At 48.9% G+C, this 17,107-nt stretch overlaps 1 protein-coding gene across 2 annotated transcripts; it reads right to left on the reverse strand.

Moving 5' to 3' along the window:
- Positions 1–7,384: 7,384 nt before the first annotated feature.
- On the reverse strand, positions 7,385–16,872 carry TXN2 (thioredoxin 2). Of its 2 annotated transcripts, none has more exons than XM_013948009.2 (4): positions 16,745–16,872; positions 15,855–16,105; positions 13,573–13,696; positions 7,385–8,091 (listed from the first exon to the last, which is right to left on the reverse strand). In XM_013948009.2, exons 2-4 carry the CDS (start codon positions 16,103–16,105, stop codon positions 7,975–7,977), a joined length of 492 nt encoding a protein of 163 aa, XP_013803463.1. In that variant the 5' UTR covers positions 16,745–16,872; the 3' UTR covers positions 7,385–7,974. The 2 variants fall into 2 exon arrangements, with proteins under 2 accessions (XP_013803463.1, XP_067165406.1); XM_067309305.1 differs by having other exon boundaries at positions 16,686–16,755.
- Positions 16,873–17,107: the final 235 nt, after the last annotated feature.

Consider the following 17,107-nt stretch of genomic DNA (forward strand, 5'->3'; position numbering starts at 1 on the left):
GTTTAATTGTGCACAGCAATACCGCAAACCGGAAGCAACCATGGCAAGAGCCAGTTTGGGGGCAGAAGAGCAAACAGGGAGGCCGCCTGGGCCCCAGGCTATGCAGTCAGGGACAAGGAGTGAGACAGGAGGGCTGTGGATAAGTCTAGGAGACCTCCTGAGTTTCTCAGGCCTCCTGGAGTCCTCTATGAGCACACAAGACTCTGGCACATGGGGCTACAGCGTGCTGGGAAAGGTTGCGGGGCAAAGCCCCAGCCGGCAGTAGTGGTCTCTGGCCAGGCTCCTTTGGGCACAGGGCCCTGTTATCTGGCTGCTTGTTGCTGCAAAGTGATGGCCTGTCTCCCCCCATGGCCAGATGGAACGGGTCAGCGGACCATGGCTCAAGCTGGCCAGTTTTGGCCAGGATGCTGTGGTGGAGGTGGCAGAGGGGTGGCTGTGCCAGGGAGGCCCACTTTGTCCTCACGCATGGGAGCAGAGGAGAACCCCAGCCTTCACTTTTTCCCAGCCAGCAATGCGGGGGCAACCATAGCCTGGGTTTCCTGCTGTGCCTGAGACATGGCCCCCCCTGAAGCACAGCACGAAGACGCTGGAATAAAGCCTGACTCAGCTACAAGAGAGACACCCCAAACTGAATCACACATGAGCTCTGAGTTTTCCTTGCAGCTCCCCCAATGCGGGCTGACTGTGCCCAGCCAGCGCTTGCAAAACCCCATGAGATCACAGGCGCAAGCGAGCGTGGAGAGGGCTGAACCTCAGCCAGGCACTCTCCAGGTGAGATTGCAACACCTGATGCATCCACTTGATGCAAAACCTCAGCCCCCGCTGACAACCTTAGCAAAACCAGTAACATGCCAACCTGCCTGCACTGTCAACTCCATGGTGGGGGTGGATTTAATGAGGGCAGTGCACAGCCTTCGTCGCTGGAAACACCTCAGAGAGGATGTGACCTTCATTCCTGACCTTGGTGTAAAACCCAGTGAAGGGAAGGAAAAAAAAGGCAGGGTTAGAGGTTCAGGATTTAACACTGCCTGAGCTCAGTCACAGTGCACCAGGCTGCAGACTAAAAAGGACAAGGCTGTAAACTGTGTCCTTGGGTCAGCCACGTGCTGCTCGTAGCTGCAGGCTGGGCACAGTGTTGGGGGGAGGCACGGCATCACAAGGAAGCAGCAGAACAGGGAGATGATGGCTACCCAGAAAGTCTGCTCATGAACATAGCTTCATGTTTCAAGTTTCCATGCTGCAGACTCTAGTGAGACCAGAGCAGTGGGTCCCTCACATTCTCATATCCTTTAATATCAGGGGTGCTACCACCTTCTGGCCACCTGTGCTGCGCCAGACAGGTCAAAAAGATGCAAAATGTGCTTCCTCTGAGTGTCACTAAGGAAACCTGAATTGGAAACAGAACTTGAGCCCAATGCCAGAGAAATGGGAACAAGAACTAAACACTACACAGACAGGTACAAGGGAGTTGGCATGCTGGGCAACCACATAGTTTAGCATTAGAAATGCAGTGACAGGCTTGAGAGTGCCAATGTTTAATATTGTCTGAGGTCTAGGGAAAATTCTCTGTGTTCCTGCCAGGATCTTAGGCTGAAGCCCATCAGACCTGGCTGGGCTGGGAAAGGGAAGCTGAATCTCCTCAGGTTATGACTAATGAAAGAGGTAAACCAAAGGATCAGCCCCTTGAGAGCAAACCCAGGGAGCAAGAAAGAACTAGAAGGTTTTGTTGTGTAGTTTCCTGCCAAAAATTGGCAAGACTGTAAAATCATGCGCACAGAACAATAAGATCTCCTCTCCCAGCAGCTGCTAAAGCCATCACCTGGGGAGCTTCCTGCAATCAGCCAGTGGAAGGACAAAAAGGAGCTTCCACATGTTTTCCTGGAATTTGTCATATGTGTGATTTACACTCTGGTTAGTCCCTGCCATCCTCCCCTCCCCCAGGGTCGGGTGTCTCACCCTTGGAGAAGAGGATGTGGTTATTAAGACCAACTTCTGTTGAGGAGCAGGCTCATCTTTCAGACTTGCTTCTCCAAGCAGCAGGAGGTGTTTTTCTTTATGACTTCTGAGTCACCCTATAGCCTCCCTGCAGACATATTTCCCCTATGCTCATTTTGCTCTCTGGGCACTGCTTGGACTTCCCCTGTAATCTGGGTACTATTACTCCTCTAGCCTGCTGCACCCCAAAGAGACCCAAAGCACTCTGCAAATATTCTCTGGATAACGCACATTGCAGCTCCACTGCTTATGCTTACCAAATAGTTTGCATGATGCTGTCCCCACCCTCTTTTTAGACAGTCATGCCTTTCCAAAGCATTAGTCTCTTGGTCTGAACACTGCCATACTGGATCTCTCCTTGCAGATGAGTATTTTTAGAAAGTTTGAGCTAAGACCATGCAGTCACTCCTGAGCTATGCCAGGGTGAAAAGAAAACAACCACTTTTGCATGAACAATACAGGCATGTAACAAAAAGTCACTGCAAATGGGATTTTTCACCATCACTCAAAACTAGCTAAGCTTTGAAAGATGAAACTTGCAGTCAAAAAAAAAAAAGAAAAGAAAAGAAAAAAGGCTTCTAGTGAACAGAAAGGGCTTTGACAATTTACTTAAAAAGCCAGATTAAAGCAAAACAATGTTATATAAATACTGGAAGGCATGTCACAGCTTGCATGCAGTACAACACTCCACTTGCATCACATCTGCTGTGCTAGCCAGACCCAGAGCACTAGTTACCTGCTCACTCTAATGTGCCACAACACGGTGGTTAAAGCAGTCTGTGAGGAAAGGAACTCAGCAATTCCTGTACCTGCTGCCCTGGGCCCCGTGGGGAAGCGTTATTGCTTTGGGGTCAAGCAGAAGAAAGCAATCTCGGGCATCATAGCTCCTCTCCAGTCCTAGGTCTGTGAAGCTACATGCACCACATGTGCAGAGCCATGTAAGATGCATGTCCTCTTGCTCCCTGCTCTGCAGGCACCAGGACGGAGGACCTGCAGCAGCTTGGGAGACCTGAGGTTACCATCATCTCCAGAAAACACCAAAATCTATGGTGTATTTTGTACTGTCTGGACAAACTGAAGTGGATGTTTTTTAGGACTCTCATTGCAAAAATGTCCTGTTTTTCAGTACTACTCAACTACTTCTCTGATCAGAGGAGAGATGGAGCTGGGGGTGCCTTTTTGCAGCTGGGGAACTAGCAGTGGGGACCAAGAAGGGCACCAGGAACTCAGCCTTCCCCTAAGAGGGAAGAGCAAACAGGCTGGGTCATATCTTCATTCATCAGCAGCTACAGTGTGCGTGTACATAAACACACACACACACACATATATATATATATTCAGGGACATTTCTCCACAGAAGCTACATGCCCTGAAGAAAAGTCAGTCAGTTCTAGTGTATTTTTATTGTGGCTGTTTTGATTACCAGGGTCTGGGAGGTCCACGCAGGCAGGCAGGAGGTTGGGTACTGCCCTGGAGCAGAGCCTTGTTGTCTGCAGCTGTCCACACTGTCTGCCCATTGGGATGAGTTGCTCCACGGTCCCCCACTCTGGCCCCTCTGTGTGGGACCGGTCCCCCAGTCTCAGTCCCCACTGGGGATCTCTTGCCACCAGTGCACCAGGGAGGCAAATATAGGGTTTCTCCTTGCTCCAACCCCACTAGGATGTGGAGAGCCACGTTTTCAAGCTCTCTCTAGAGGTTTCCAGTTTCCATCCATTTGGCTGCTCTGGGAGCATAAGGGGAGATTTGGTGCCCCACCCCTCTTTCCCACCACACAGGTTTCCCCTGCTTCTCCTGGCTCCTTCCTTCCATGGAGCACAGCACTGAAAGAAAAAAAGCAACTGCTCCACTGCTCCCTGCTTCCTCTCTGAACTCATAGCCCAGGGCACCAGGCACGAAATAGGGGAGGGAACAGGTATTGCTCAGCACAGCAAACCCTTCTGGCATCACACTCAGGCTGCAACTGCAGCACTGGCAGTTAGTTGCAGCCTCCAGTTTTTGCCTCAGAGAGGTTTTTTAAGAGGGAAAGTGTTAGTGAATGTAGAAAGTTGCAGAGTCAGAAAAACCACAAGGTTTACAAGTGATCTGAGTGTCCTTGAGAAGAACAACAGAAAAGCAATACGGAAGCACAGCTCTGGAGCTGACTGGGGCACCTGGACCTTTCTCACCTCTCCTTTTGTTCTTGCACTGCTGGGAAAGATGGACGGATGTATGCTGACAGACTCAATCCTGGGTGGGCTGGAGTGGCAGGTAACAAAGATGGGGCTGCATAACAATTGATGTATTTTGATTTCTGTCTGGACCTCAAGACTTTGATAATTTATCTTATCTTTTTATTGCTTAGAATATTTCAGCTCCCAAGCTATGAGGGTATTACTATAACTTGTTATTCTTTAACTTACATGAAGCTTCAGTGATCGTTTAATGCGACTCAAACACTTTTGAACACCATTGAGCCTAACATTGCTGCTAATAAGTCTTCCAGGGTTTGAAATTTTAATTGCCAATTCTGTCTGAATCCTATAATTACTAATTGAAAAAAAAAAAGGAAAAAACCTCAGAGCAGTTAACAAGCTGTAGTGGCAAACAGTAAAGCCAGGTTAGTGAAAGGCCCTGCCTAGGGCAGAATTAGTGATGGCTGTTTCCCTGTTCACATGGGACTGATATTTGTTTCTTTCTTTACACTGGAGGAATGGTACAATATGTTGATAAAGCAAAGGATTTACTATTAATAATAGGTGGCCAGACTGCTGAGGCCATATCTGATTGGAACCAAATCTGGCCCCAACTCCTGTCCCCATCAAAGTTGTACGCGTATTTGTGGGGAGCCAACTCCCTGTATGCTGCAAATCAGGCAACCTGAATTTTTCATGTCTACCCACACATTGTTCTGGTCGCAGCTTAGCATACCTAGCAGAAAAGGTAACACAGTTCTCCTTCCCTGCAGGTCTTTGGCATGGCACAGAGCAGATGGAGTTTAACATGGAGTTCAGCAGATGGACACAAACATCTTGAGGAAAGGAGCAGCCGCTTTAGGGCTTGATGCAAGTCAACAGAAATGAATGGAAAACCTCCAATTGCCTTGAATCAGGCCCCTTTGTCAAGAACATGAGCACAAAGGCAGAGGTCAGGTACAGGAATTTTGTGGGGGTCTTGGTGTTGGGTTCAGAATGCACCTGGGAGCAAGAAGCAGGTTTGGTTCAGCTTTGCACCCTTGGAAAGCCACCAACTGCCACACGTTCTTAAAACAGCAACCAGGAACATCAGAAGCAGAGAACAGTGCTGTAATGCAGGCAGTCCTGGGCGGGAAAAAGTAAATGTTTAACAGATCAGAGGAACGTTAGACATGTTTAACTCCAAAAATGAAGAACAACTGCATCCTTGCCAGAACAAGAACAGAGAAAACATTTTAACAACTGACCTGGAAAAAGCAACTACAGTTGAGACATAACCTATTGCATTGTCTCTCTCAGGAATGACCAACATCACATTCAGGTGGCATGAAAATTGCTTTGTAACCCCCCTCTTTTTACTTCTATATAAATACACTGCTTGTAGTGCTTCCCACTTACACTTCATCTGTTATTAACAGCAACTGTGGAAATCCTTGAAGCCTCCCTCAGCAGACACTAAACAGGGATTTGAATTAAGATCCTGCTGCAGAAAACATCTTTGCACTTTTAAGTCCTGTACCATGGCGAAAATTTTGCAAATCACTAAGGGAGTCTGAAGGTGCTCCCAGACTCTCCCTTCTCCTTCTCCACCAGTTATGCTGTTTCGGAGAGATTTTTCACAGTGCACCACATATGTGGGTCTTCAGTATTTACCTTAGAGAAACAGTTGTGGTTTTCACGCAATGCGTTCTAAAGCATGCTGGCGCTTTAATAACTGAATGCCACATTAGCTCCACTTTTCCTTAGAAGGAAGTGATAAAATAGCTAATTTATACTGTCTCTTAAATGCACAATGCAAAGTCACTGTGTTTTTTCCTGTTCTGTGGGATGGTGAGGCATGAAAGTTGACTTTGTTGCATACATGACGCTGTTCCCCTATTTTTCCTGCATGTGCAGGAAAATGGAGACTGTCTTTACTAGAAGTGTTTATGGAGCAGGAACGCTGAGGTGAACTGAAACTGCAGAGCAAGTTGCCTGGCCTGAAACATGAGCAGGATACCAGCAGCATAACTTTGGTGGTCTCAAAAATAAAATAAAGTGCTATTTTAACTGATCATAATTGACCAACAGTGCTTTGCTGAATTACCTCCAAGTGACATCACTTCCAGCAGCATACTATGTCAGCAACATGCCAGGGTGTTAGCTCAGCCTGAACCTGTCAGCAAGGTACTCCCTTTAAGGCAACCGGCACCAATTTTGCTGTTGTTCAGGCCACATGGTGCCCAGGGTGAGGAAAGCAGGTGAGAACAGCAATGCCTACAGCACTGCAGTTGCAGCATAACACGCAGGACTTAGATCACCACTCCGCCACTCCTTAAAAGGTCATAAATGGTTATTGCAAAGGTGTAGAAAAAATTGCCTTGCTGCTTTTAACAACCAACCTATGCCAGGGAGGCAAAATGGTGCAGAGCCAAAGCAGTGTTAAGAGCGACTGAAGGGAAACAGAAGCAGGGAAGAGGAAAAAGGCTTTTACATGGTTATTAAGCATTTACAGTGTTCTCATGCATCTTAGGTAAGTCACCTGAAGCTAAGTGTTATAATGGGCATCAGCCCTGGCCTGGTGCTCTGCCTACAAGTGCAAGGAGGCTTGGAATGGGGCACTGTAGAGGAAAATGGGAAGCATCCAAAAGTCAGGTTGACTGGAGACAGGTGTAGGACAGGAGGAGGAGGAGGAGGGAAGGGCTGAAAGCTGCTGGTGATATGAACACACAGTTCCATCCCTTGGTCTAAAGGTCAAGGCAATTAAAGTCAAAAGGCTGCCTTTTGGCATGGCTCACCTGCGTGAACAGATTTAATTACTCACAAAACAGAGAGGGAGGCTCTCAGACTCCTCAACCAGGAAAGGACTGAAAAAAGCACACTGGGTGTGTGGGGGGGTGCTAAGCAGGTTTGTTGTGTGCAATGAGCCAGTGTTCCTCTGCACACAGGAGAGTCCTTTTTCCAGAGTCCTGGATTCAGCAGCACCAACAGTGGGTCTGATCAGACCGGGAAGTCAGAGAAGCAGCACTGAAAGCCCTGTAAAATAATCCACTTATTTGTTCTTAAGAATATTACTTTTTAGGCTATGGGAGTGTCTCAAGTCCTAACCTGCACTCCTCCAACCCATCATGAGAAATAAGCCACTGCTCTGCTTATCTTCCTTCTCACCTCTCTGGACAGACAAGGGGACTTCCCCAGGATTTCAGAGAATCAAGTTTTATTCTCCAAGTAGACAGAAGTGACCAATAAAGTTCTCTTTATTACAGACCTACAAAAGGACACCCATAAAATACTTCTCTCTATTTTCTCTTATAAAAGAAGAAGCCCACAGATTTGCAGAAGATTCGTACATGTCCCAGCAACATGAGGACAGAGGGACAAGGACACGTTTCACAGACAATGCAGAGGCATTCTTGGCTTTAAACAAACCCACCCAGGGCAGGTATGCATCCACATCTTGCAGGGAGTAGCTGCCCTCTGCTCTGGGCTATCTGACTCTAGGCAAAGGGAAAAACATTCCTCCTCTAACTCAGCAGCAGTTCCACACGTCAGCTCTTTGCTGATAAAGATGGGCTCCTAATTCCAGCCACATTCCCCACTTTGAGAATAAGCAGTCATGCTCCCCAGCACCTTTTACAACTACTGCTGCCCAAGAGAAGGGGGGAGTGAGAAGGAAAGGTTACAACATTGTCCGTCTCCTAAAACCCCCAAAACAGAACAAAACCCCAGGTTGTACAAGGCAGGCAGGTCATGTGCCCCTCAGCTCTCCCAGGCAAGGAATGCACGACATGGATGCATCCAGAGGCAGAGGTACAGCCACCTTTTTACTTCAGGCTCCAATGAGTTTCTTGAGGAACGCTTCCAGCTGATCCTCATCTTTTATCCCCACAAACTTATCCACAACATCTCCATTCTTCATAGCCAGCACGGTCGGCACTGCTGACACCTGGGGGACGAGAGAAGCAGGGATGTGTGTAAGCAAAGGCTGCGAGGAGCCCGGCTGCACTCAGACCCCAATTGGAGCTCTACAAAGACCTGCTGCGCCTCCTCAGCATCCCTCACACCTGGGAGCAGCAGGTTAACTACACTTGGCTAGAGACCAAAAGCCAGGCATAAGAAAAGAGAAAGGTATTTTTAGTTAAGACTTTGTTTTCCACTTCCAGGGACTTCACTTTCCATGGCTAAAGGCATTTTATTAAAAGCAAGCTCTGTAAGAGAGTAACTGTACACTGGCCAAGGCTAACATGTTCCCTAGCAAAACCAGGGCCAGCTAGGCTCCGTGTTCTTCTTCTCTCTGTGGCCTTATCTCTGTATTGACTTAAGTAACACTGCTCAAGTCTGTGCAACTTTTCTAGTTTAAGTAAGACCCAAAATTTAAAAGAAAAAAACCCCAAACCTAATAAAAAATTAAACAGTTAAAGCTTTTGCCCCCTCCAATACAAATTCCTCTTCTCCTTTCAGGCTTCCACTTTAAGCTCTCATGATCAAACAAACCCAATCTTTACCAGTACTTTCCAGGACACCTCTCAGACATGATCTTTGGACATTTTATGGCTGGGCTGGTATCAGACTGGGCCTGTGTTTTTCTCCAGATAGGACAGGAGCTAGAGGACGGTTCCCCACCCATCACTGAACAGGCAGAAGATTTCCTGCTCTATCCTACCATAGTACTGACAACTCCTTCCAACCCATCTGTCCTTTTCAATGGTTTAGCTTGTCACATATCAGTGGCTGTCCACTGCGGATCCCTGACAATTATGTAAAAAGAGAGAAATCCCTTCAATCAGAGACAGCAAGCAGCCGCATTGCGCTGGGTGCTACTATTTTAGCCTAGAACAAAATTTGCTGGGAGTTACCCAAGAGAACAGCAGTAGAAATGACAATGCTCCCCAGGGACCTGCCGAGTGAACAACAACAGAAGAACCTTCAGGCCTTGTGGACACAATATAGAGAAGGAGTGGTCAAAGCTCAGAGAGTTGCATGAAGGGGAGATCTGGTTGTGTTTCTGAATAGACAGCTGCATACCCCTGCAGCCTCAGCACCCTTTTATCTGTACAAAGCCTCTCCCCTGAAACACATCCTGTCCATATCTCGCCTGCTGCCTGTTTGCCAGCCTGCAGCGCCTTCCCTCATATGCTCCCAGCTGTCCTCCACTTCGCTGCCAGCAAGGATCTGCCATGCTCACAAATCCTTCCTGCAGGAAACCCTCCAGAGACCTGGCTTTGCTTCCATCAGGAGTTTGAGATGAAAGACACATTTTGTTCTTCCGTTTCTACCACATCCTAGCTGGCCAGTCCAGCATGGTTCCTTGTAGCCTGTCCTCCAGGGCTTTGTGCAGTCTAATTTGACAGGATGGCAGCAATGGGGCCTCTGCCATCTCCTCTAGTGCTGGTGCAGTGCATGTTCTTCAGCTCCTCCTAGTGACTGGCTGCAGCAGATCTGGAAAACTTGGGCCCCAGGGCTGTTGACATGCTCACTTGTGATTTTAGACAAGAGAAGTACAACAGTGCAAGTACTACATTTGACTGGTCTCTCCTCTCCTAGAAGGGCAAAGTTCCACAGAGCTTCCCTCTGATTTGTTAAGGGGGGTAATAACAAGCAGAGTTACCCCAGCTCCATTCAAAAAATAGTGTATCCAACCAGCAACATTAAATCTTATGTCACAAGACACAGCACTAGGCCAGGTGAGGTACAGATGACACTTCAAAGCACTAGAGAAGACCAGATAATACTGAGTTACAGAGTTACAGGGCTCTGCATGCTGACCAGCAGACCCATGAGCTTCATGCATACTTGCTCCCTTCATCTCCTCCCACATGTCTCTAGTCAGGCAAAATATCAGCATCAGCAGGCAACATGCCCAGATCTCCTCCCTCCCTGTTTCTCTGGGGTGGCAGCAGAAGTATTGTGCTCTATGCTTTTACCAGTCAAAGAAAAACCCAACAGTCTAAAAGAGAAAGGTGCAATGGCAGTTTTAAAACTAGGCACCATGAAGTTGGAAGCTCTGAGTGGGGCACAGCTCCCCTTTTTTGTAGCAGTGAGGAGATCTTGACAACAGGCCCAGGGATTGAGACTGCAGAGCTGGGCAAGAACCAGGGACCCTGTGAGCTCCTTGCATCTGCTCAGAGAAAATGACATTCGTGACAGCATCCCTCCTGTTAGCTACAGAAGAAGCAGCCTGTTAATGGAGCATGTACTTGGTTTTGGTGCTTGTGAAGCAAACATCATGGGAATTTCTAAAAGGCAGGAAACTTTGGGCTTTTTGTTGTTTTCTCCTCTTTTTTTGGATCCAATCTGCACTGAAACAAAAAAATAAGCCCTCCTATTCCTCCAGAACATTTCTAGAAAAAAAGGTCAGGCTGCTTTTGATCAGCCCTGAAAAAAAATAAAGAAAAAAAACAATTAAAAAAAAAAAGAGAGCAGCCATCCAGGCTATTCCTGGCAGCACTTCTACCAAGGAAATTCTCTCCCAACCAAAGCTGAGGCTTTTGTACTAATTCAGATCCTACACAGCTAGGCAGGGGGAAGGATTTCACCCATATTTGGGAACAAGACATAAAACTCCCAACAGGAATGAGCTCTGTTGATGAATGACTGTCCCTGTGTCCATCAACTCTCCAGGGCTACTTGAGGTTTGTACTGCCCACCCACAGCAGAAGGGACTGCTCTTTCCCAGTGGACATGCATAGGGCAACAGGCCAAGGCAAAATATAGATTTAAAGAATTTTAAGAGAAAGCAGATGAAACAAAAGTATTCCTTATCCCTTTTTGCTCTTGGGGCAAGAGGTCAAGAGCAGAGTGGAAAAGTGGGAAAGGGCTGCAGTCAGAGATTAAAGGTGTTAGATAAAAGGAGTAGGAACCCCCAGAGAAAGAACTTCTGTGTTGTGCATAACTGGACAGGGAAGGGTGTCTGGGATGTCTCTAGTAGCAGGAAATGCGTCTGCACTTCGTGCTAAGCCAGGACAGCTCGGAGCCAAGGGCAGACAGAAGCGCATGTGAAGGAATGCACAGGCATTCCTCAGCTCTTCGAGGGGGTCTCTCCTCCTCTCTCTTCCTCCCCCCACGCTAGTGAATCTGTTGGAGAGGATGTTGTGCAATCAGGCAGCAAGCCGGGGTCTACGTGCGTGGGCAGGGAATAAACACAGATGGGAGGAGATTTCCTGGCAGCTAGCAAAGGAGTTATGGGGGTGGCATGGACACTGAAAACCCCAAAGGTGAAAACCATCTCAGCCTAGAGACATCCGATCCCAGGTGGAAGGGCTTTAAGAAAAATCCCTCTTTGGCTTTCCTCATCTCTTCCAAATACCATCTTTGGTCCTTCTTTGATCCTGACGTAGTATCTTCCCATCAGCCCTTATGCTCACATCTCCATAACTGGCAACTTCCCAGAACAAGAAGCAAAACCAAGCATTTGCTCAGTATGATATAAACTGGGGACCAAACTTCTGTCTTGAAAAGGATGCCCCAAATTATGAAGACCAGATCAAAAATTCCTCCTTTACCCCTAACCATTTGTGGCTATCTTACTCACGGATGCTGCCAAGAGAGGGGGTCTTAGCCACAGGATAACAGTCAAGACTAGACACACACATCACCCAGAGAGCAGAGGGTGTGGTGACTATCTCTAGGCTGTCCTGCAAAATGAAACTTTGTTGTGTTTAAGACACCTGAAGGAATAGCTGGAAGCCAACCCTTCTCCGCAGCCTGACTCTTGCCTGCACCTACCCCACCAGGGCTGTAGCAAAGGCAGACCCTGCAAATAAATGTACACATGTGATGGGAGATGGTGCAGCTGCTCACTCACTGCCTTGTGAAAGTGCACGTGATGCTGAACAGAGTAATCAGTCTAAAAAGGTTGAAAGTTGTTCAGTTCTGTAAAAGACCTTTCTTTACATATGTGCACTCTATTTGCTGTTTTCCAGTCATCTGAGATTATCCTCTTGTAATCCTAGCTAATTCTACCTACAGGAAGGCTTGGAACAATAAAAGAGTTAAGCTAATAATCTCCGATCTCTTCTCCTTAGATAGGACAGCTGCTACCAAGACCTTGCCTGCATCGATTAGGATTTAATACTTTTTGACCCTCGCTGAAACGACCTCCGCCTCCTCAGCTTGTTCTCACTAGCACCCTTGAGCAATACAGCCTTCAGGCTTGCAGCACACAGCCCTGTTAACAAGCCAGCAGCCATACTCCTTGACCTTGGCATATCTGTGAGCATGCTGTCACCAAGGATGGCATCAGGGGTTCTCTTGCCCAACTTGTAGAAGTTGCATCCTCCCATTTGTGGGCACCCGCTGGGCGGACGTCCCACCACAGCACAGGCAGAAAGTTCTGCTTAGGAAAGAGTGGGAGGGAACAAGCTGCTTCAGCTTCCTCCTTTTTCCAGCACTGCAGGGTATGGGAACAGCACAGAACATCTCCTCCAGGCTTAGCAAAATGACAGCTTGCTCACGAGTTAGTTCAGTTTGCTGAACAAATTGAGAAGCTTCCTGTGCTAGCCTCAGCCCTGGGAACAGGACGCCATCTAAGGAGAGGGAGCAGTTCCTATCTGCGTGATATGCAAGTGAAAATTAAGCTCTTTCTTGGCTGTAAAACACAGCAGCAGGATGCCCTGTCTCCATAGATTGAGCAGTTGTTTACAGGGGGAGACAGTAGGGGCTAGGACAGTCTTCAGAGAGGTCTTCTCATTTCTTAAACTGCCTACTCACTGATGCAGGAAGAAAAAAAAACCAAAAACCCAAAACATAAGCCAAGGTCACGGCCTTCTCTGGTCACTCTGCTCCTTCCTGGGGGCAAGGCAGCACAGAGAACACACACATGCAACAGGAGCGTGAAATACTAACATAACCACGGAGGCCCCCATTGCCAAAAGAGGGATGTGTGCTCTTATTGCTTATGTACATTCCCCGTGCTGCCTTTCACTTGTCTAAGCAAAACCCAAAGTGTCTCCTTGTGACGCATCTTAAGGATGTGACATTATCACCCAGCAAGAAAACCAAAACAAGAAAGGGAAGGAGAGGATGGGCTGGTTGCATGAAGAATTGTGTTCAAGAGCTCAACGGACTGGGGCTTGTTACTTCATGTCCTGCATCACATCTGAGCAGCCTATGTACACAGTAAAACACTGCATATTCTCCAAGCTCCTTGGGGGCAGGCAACCACTTATGTTAACACACTTCTGCAAGGCTGAAAGGACACATTTCTGCAGTGAGAGGTGAGGATACTGAACAGGAGCAGCAGAGCTGGAAGAGAGTCAAGCAGTGAGATCCACCGAATAAAGAGTGACCCATAAATCAGCAACCTGTAGGCAGTGGCACTGGGCTTCCTCTCCCTGCCAATGTTGCTGCCATGCAGACACACCTCTCCCCAGAGTGAGACTATCTTTGCATTGTCAGCAAAGCAAAGCCCATGCTCTTTGGCCCCTACCTCGTATTCAATAGCAAGGTCTGTGTGATCATCAATGTCCACTTTAGCCATCAGCACCTTCCCCTCCTGCTTGGCCACCATCTTCTCTAACCTGGGGCCTAGGATCTTGCAGGGGCCACACCATCTGATGAAGAAAGAGGAGAGCAGGCATTAGATGAGGCAAGCACAGCAGCAGCCACAGCAGGGCTTGCTGATACACCAGTGCCTTTACTGCCACTTCACCTCTCTTGTCTTCACCCTGACCTTTGTGCCACAGGACAGCACTAGGATTTAAACACTGAGTGTAAACATTAACCAACCCTCCTGCAGTCCTTCTATTCAAAAGCTAAGCTAGCAAGGCCATTCCTAAATCACGATTTCAAAAGATGTTTCTATCACAAAGGCACTGTCAAATTTTTGTAGGGGTAGGTAAGAAGAGGAAGAGGTCATTATCTAGCATTCCTTTTACTCCCAGGGTGCTTTGGATGTCATTGCAATCATATCAAAATCTGCTCTGCCAAGCTAATGGGGTCTTCCTTCCCTCTCTTCCCAGCCATTCATCCCTACCCACCTCTGTGTTCATACTGGTGCTTACACATTGAGCTGTAACCCAGCGGATCGCTCAGTTGCACTCGTGTGAGTGCTGCCACTGGGTATGGGGGTAGCAGCCCACACTAAGATTGGCTTACATTAATGGTGAAGCAGCAGACTTAGCCTCCATAATAACTGCAGGGTTTACAGAAAAGCCCCCTTTAGCTGCAAAAATTGCAAAGACCTAGCATCTGTTAAAAGATAGGCTACCTATTTCAAACCCAAGTGCAGTAATAGCAGAATTTGCAGAGCTTTGTACACAGAAAACATTCATTGCTTCCTCTAACTGTGCCAGTTAGGAAGGCATGAGTTTATTTAGTTCAAGAAAACATGAGTTAAATCTCTAAGTGCTCTTATTGTCTTCTTTTTTATTTAAAATTCAAGCTCTGGTAAGCTTTGTTCCTCCTCAGATTCTCTCCACCTCAGATTTCAGGCTTTCAGTTTGCCCTCTCCTCCCTGGACAATCCCAGTTAACGTTCATTTTGGTTTGTCTGTTTGGTCTATTTAGAGCACAAGTTTTCAGGCTGATTTGTGCTGTTTGCCCAGAATCTGTCACAAACAGGTTCAGACATTGACAATGCAGGACTAGCAAAACACTTAAGAAAACAAAGATAACCAATATCCTTAATCCAGCAGTTAACATCTAGGTATATTTTTATTGGCAATAGGATGGCAAAATCTTTACTGATGGCAAATGTTCCTGTTGGTATCACAGGGCTGTTACCGACAAAGGCTTTTGCTGTCAACAGCCCTGCCTCAAGAGCAAGCAGCATTAAGAAAACTGGAAAGACACAACATGACCATTCAGGGAGGCTCAGATCTTCACAGCCACTCATTCTTGTCATCTGAATGCTAAGAGCTACTTAAAAAAAAGTTGAAGGTAATAAAAAGAGCATTAAGGAATGATTCAACAGTGGGCAGAGCTTCACTTGTATTAAATTCATGAGATTATTTGCTGTAGTCATCTGCCTGGACCTTTGAAGAAAGGTACAGCCAGTTGGGCAACGTGCTGTAGCAGACACCGTTATGGCACAGCGCAGAGCGCATCTCTTGAGCCATACAGGAGCAATGAGCTTTGCAAGGCAGCAAAACAGAGCAACAAAACCTGTCCCTGGGACTTGTTGCCATCAGACCACAGGCTCCAGGCAGTGAAAGGCACAGCAGCACTGTGCAAACACAGGCCCTCTTAAGGTCCACTGTGTTATGCTCATTATTTCTTGTCCATTAGCTACACTGGCACGTTGATAACATATAAAGCACAGTGCTTTTCTAATGTTAATATTGTTAGGCGTTTTTAAGAGGTCATATAAGAGGGTGCACAGAGATAGGGGGAATTTTTCAGTCTTGAGGTGTTTTTTGCAGGATGATAAAGTGTTCAGACCAAGGTGACACCAAAGCATTTTGAAAGTGTAGCTATGCTGCCCAGGGAACGCTTTCTTGGTATTTTTGTTTTAAATACTGGCAGGGCCATGCTACAAAGATGTAAGACAGGTGAAATCTCCAAGGACCTCGCCATAGAGGCGGAAGCACCTTTTAACAACAGAAGCCCTGGGGAGATGGCCAGCAACACTACAACTTGCACAAAAAGCAGGGGTGGAAAGGGACAAGGTACCTGAAGGGCAACCATGGCAGGAAAACAATGCAAAAGTATTTGCATTTGAGACAATGGAGACATGCGAAAGCTGCTCCTAGTCATGGGCCCAGGCACTTACTGTGCATGGAAATCCACCACCACAGGTTTGGGGTTGTTCACTACCCGGTCCTGGAAGTCGCTGCCGTCCTGCACGTTAAAGGTGCTCCCGCAGCCCGCCAGGGTGGCCAGGGCCCTGCCAGGGGCTGGGGGGCCAGGGGGCACCAGAGGGCCATGGGGCACTCGTGGGGGGAGCCCAGCCCATGGTCCTGGTGGGGACAGTGTGCGGGGGGCAAGGGACAGCAGCCGCCGGAGCACCAGCTTCTGGGCCATCTGTGGGGAGAGGAGGAAGAACGTGGGGTGGATGCACCCCAAACCCCACAGCTGGTCCTGCTGCAGCAGCACCCTGCTCAGAGCCAACTGCAAGGGGTGGCCTTGAAGCCAGTGGGTGCCATAGACTGAAATATGGGGCACTATATGGGAGTGCTTACTGCCCCCTGCACCCAGGCCCTGCCTCCCCACTGCAGGTCCAGCCCCCCACCCCCAAGGACCCCCCACCCCCATGGCACAGGGCACCTCAGCTATAGGGTCCTAGCCATGCTGCCATTCCCATGGGGCAGAGCCCCCCACCAGGCACAGAAGCCCTGTTACCTCCTCCAGCCCCATGGAGCAAGGCCCTCCCACGCAGCCCCATGGGGTCCCCATTCCTCACCCACCCATGGGGCAGGCCCCCTGCCCATGGGGCCCCAGCTGCTCCCCCATCCCCACGGGACAGGCCCCCCTCGACCCCGGAGGCCCGCTGTCCCCAGCCCCACGAGACACGCCCCCCTCAACCCCACGGCCCCCTGCCGCACAGACCCCCCGGCCCTGGGCCCGGCCCCTCCCGCCCCGCGGGGCGGCCCCCGCCCCGCACCTTTCCGGGCCCGGAGGTGACCCACGCCCGACCAAGCATTCGCACGGCGCTGCACCGACCTGCGCGCTGATTGGCTGCAGCCGCAGGAAAGCTGCGGAGCCCGGAACTGGTACGGCTGGAGCTGATTGGTTAGCGGCGGATGACTCCGGCCGGAGCGCCAGCTGACTGGCCGGCGAAGGAGGAACGGAGTGACATCTCCCCGCCGCCGATTCCCGACTGGCTAGCGCAATGGTCCTTCAATTCCCTCCACCGGCCTGCAGGGAAAGCGCTGTTTGTGACGCAGGGCAAGACCCTGCGCGTTGATTGGCGGCGGCGCGCGGCGGCCCTTGCCCCTGAGCCCCTCGCACGTGGGCGCGGCGCGGCCCCGGCCCGCGGGGGCGGCGCAGGGCTCATGTCGTGGTTGAACAACAGACTACGCTGCT

The sequence above is a fragment of the Apteryx mantelli genome, chromosome 1 (genome assembly GCF_036417845.1).
Source record: "Apteryx mantelli isolate bAptMan1 chromosome 1, bAptMan1.hap1, whole genome shotgun sequence".
In the NCBI taxonomy this organism is placed as follows: domain Eukaryota; kingdom Metazoa; phylum Chordata; class Aves; order Apterygiformes; family Apterygidae; genus Apteryx; species Apteryx mantelli.

Coding starts and splice junctions, on each gene's coding strand:
- TXN2 (XM_067309305.1), bottom strand. CDS start 16,724: ATGCTTGGTCGGGCGTGGGTCACCTCCGGGCCCGGAAAG. Junction 13,697..15,854: donor GTGGTGGATTTCCATGCACA/GTAAGTGCCTGG, acceptor TTTCTTCATCAG/ATGGTGTGGCCCCTGCAAGA. Junction 8,092..13,572: donor ACCTTGCTATTGAATACGAG/GTAGGGGCCAAA, acceptor CTCGTCCCCCAG/GTGTCAGCAGTGCCGACCGT.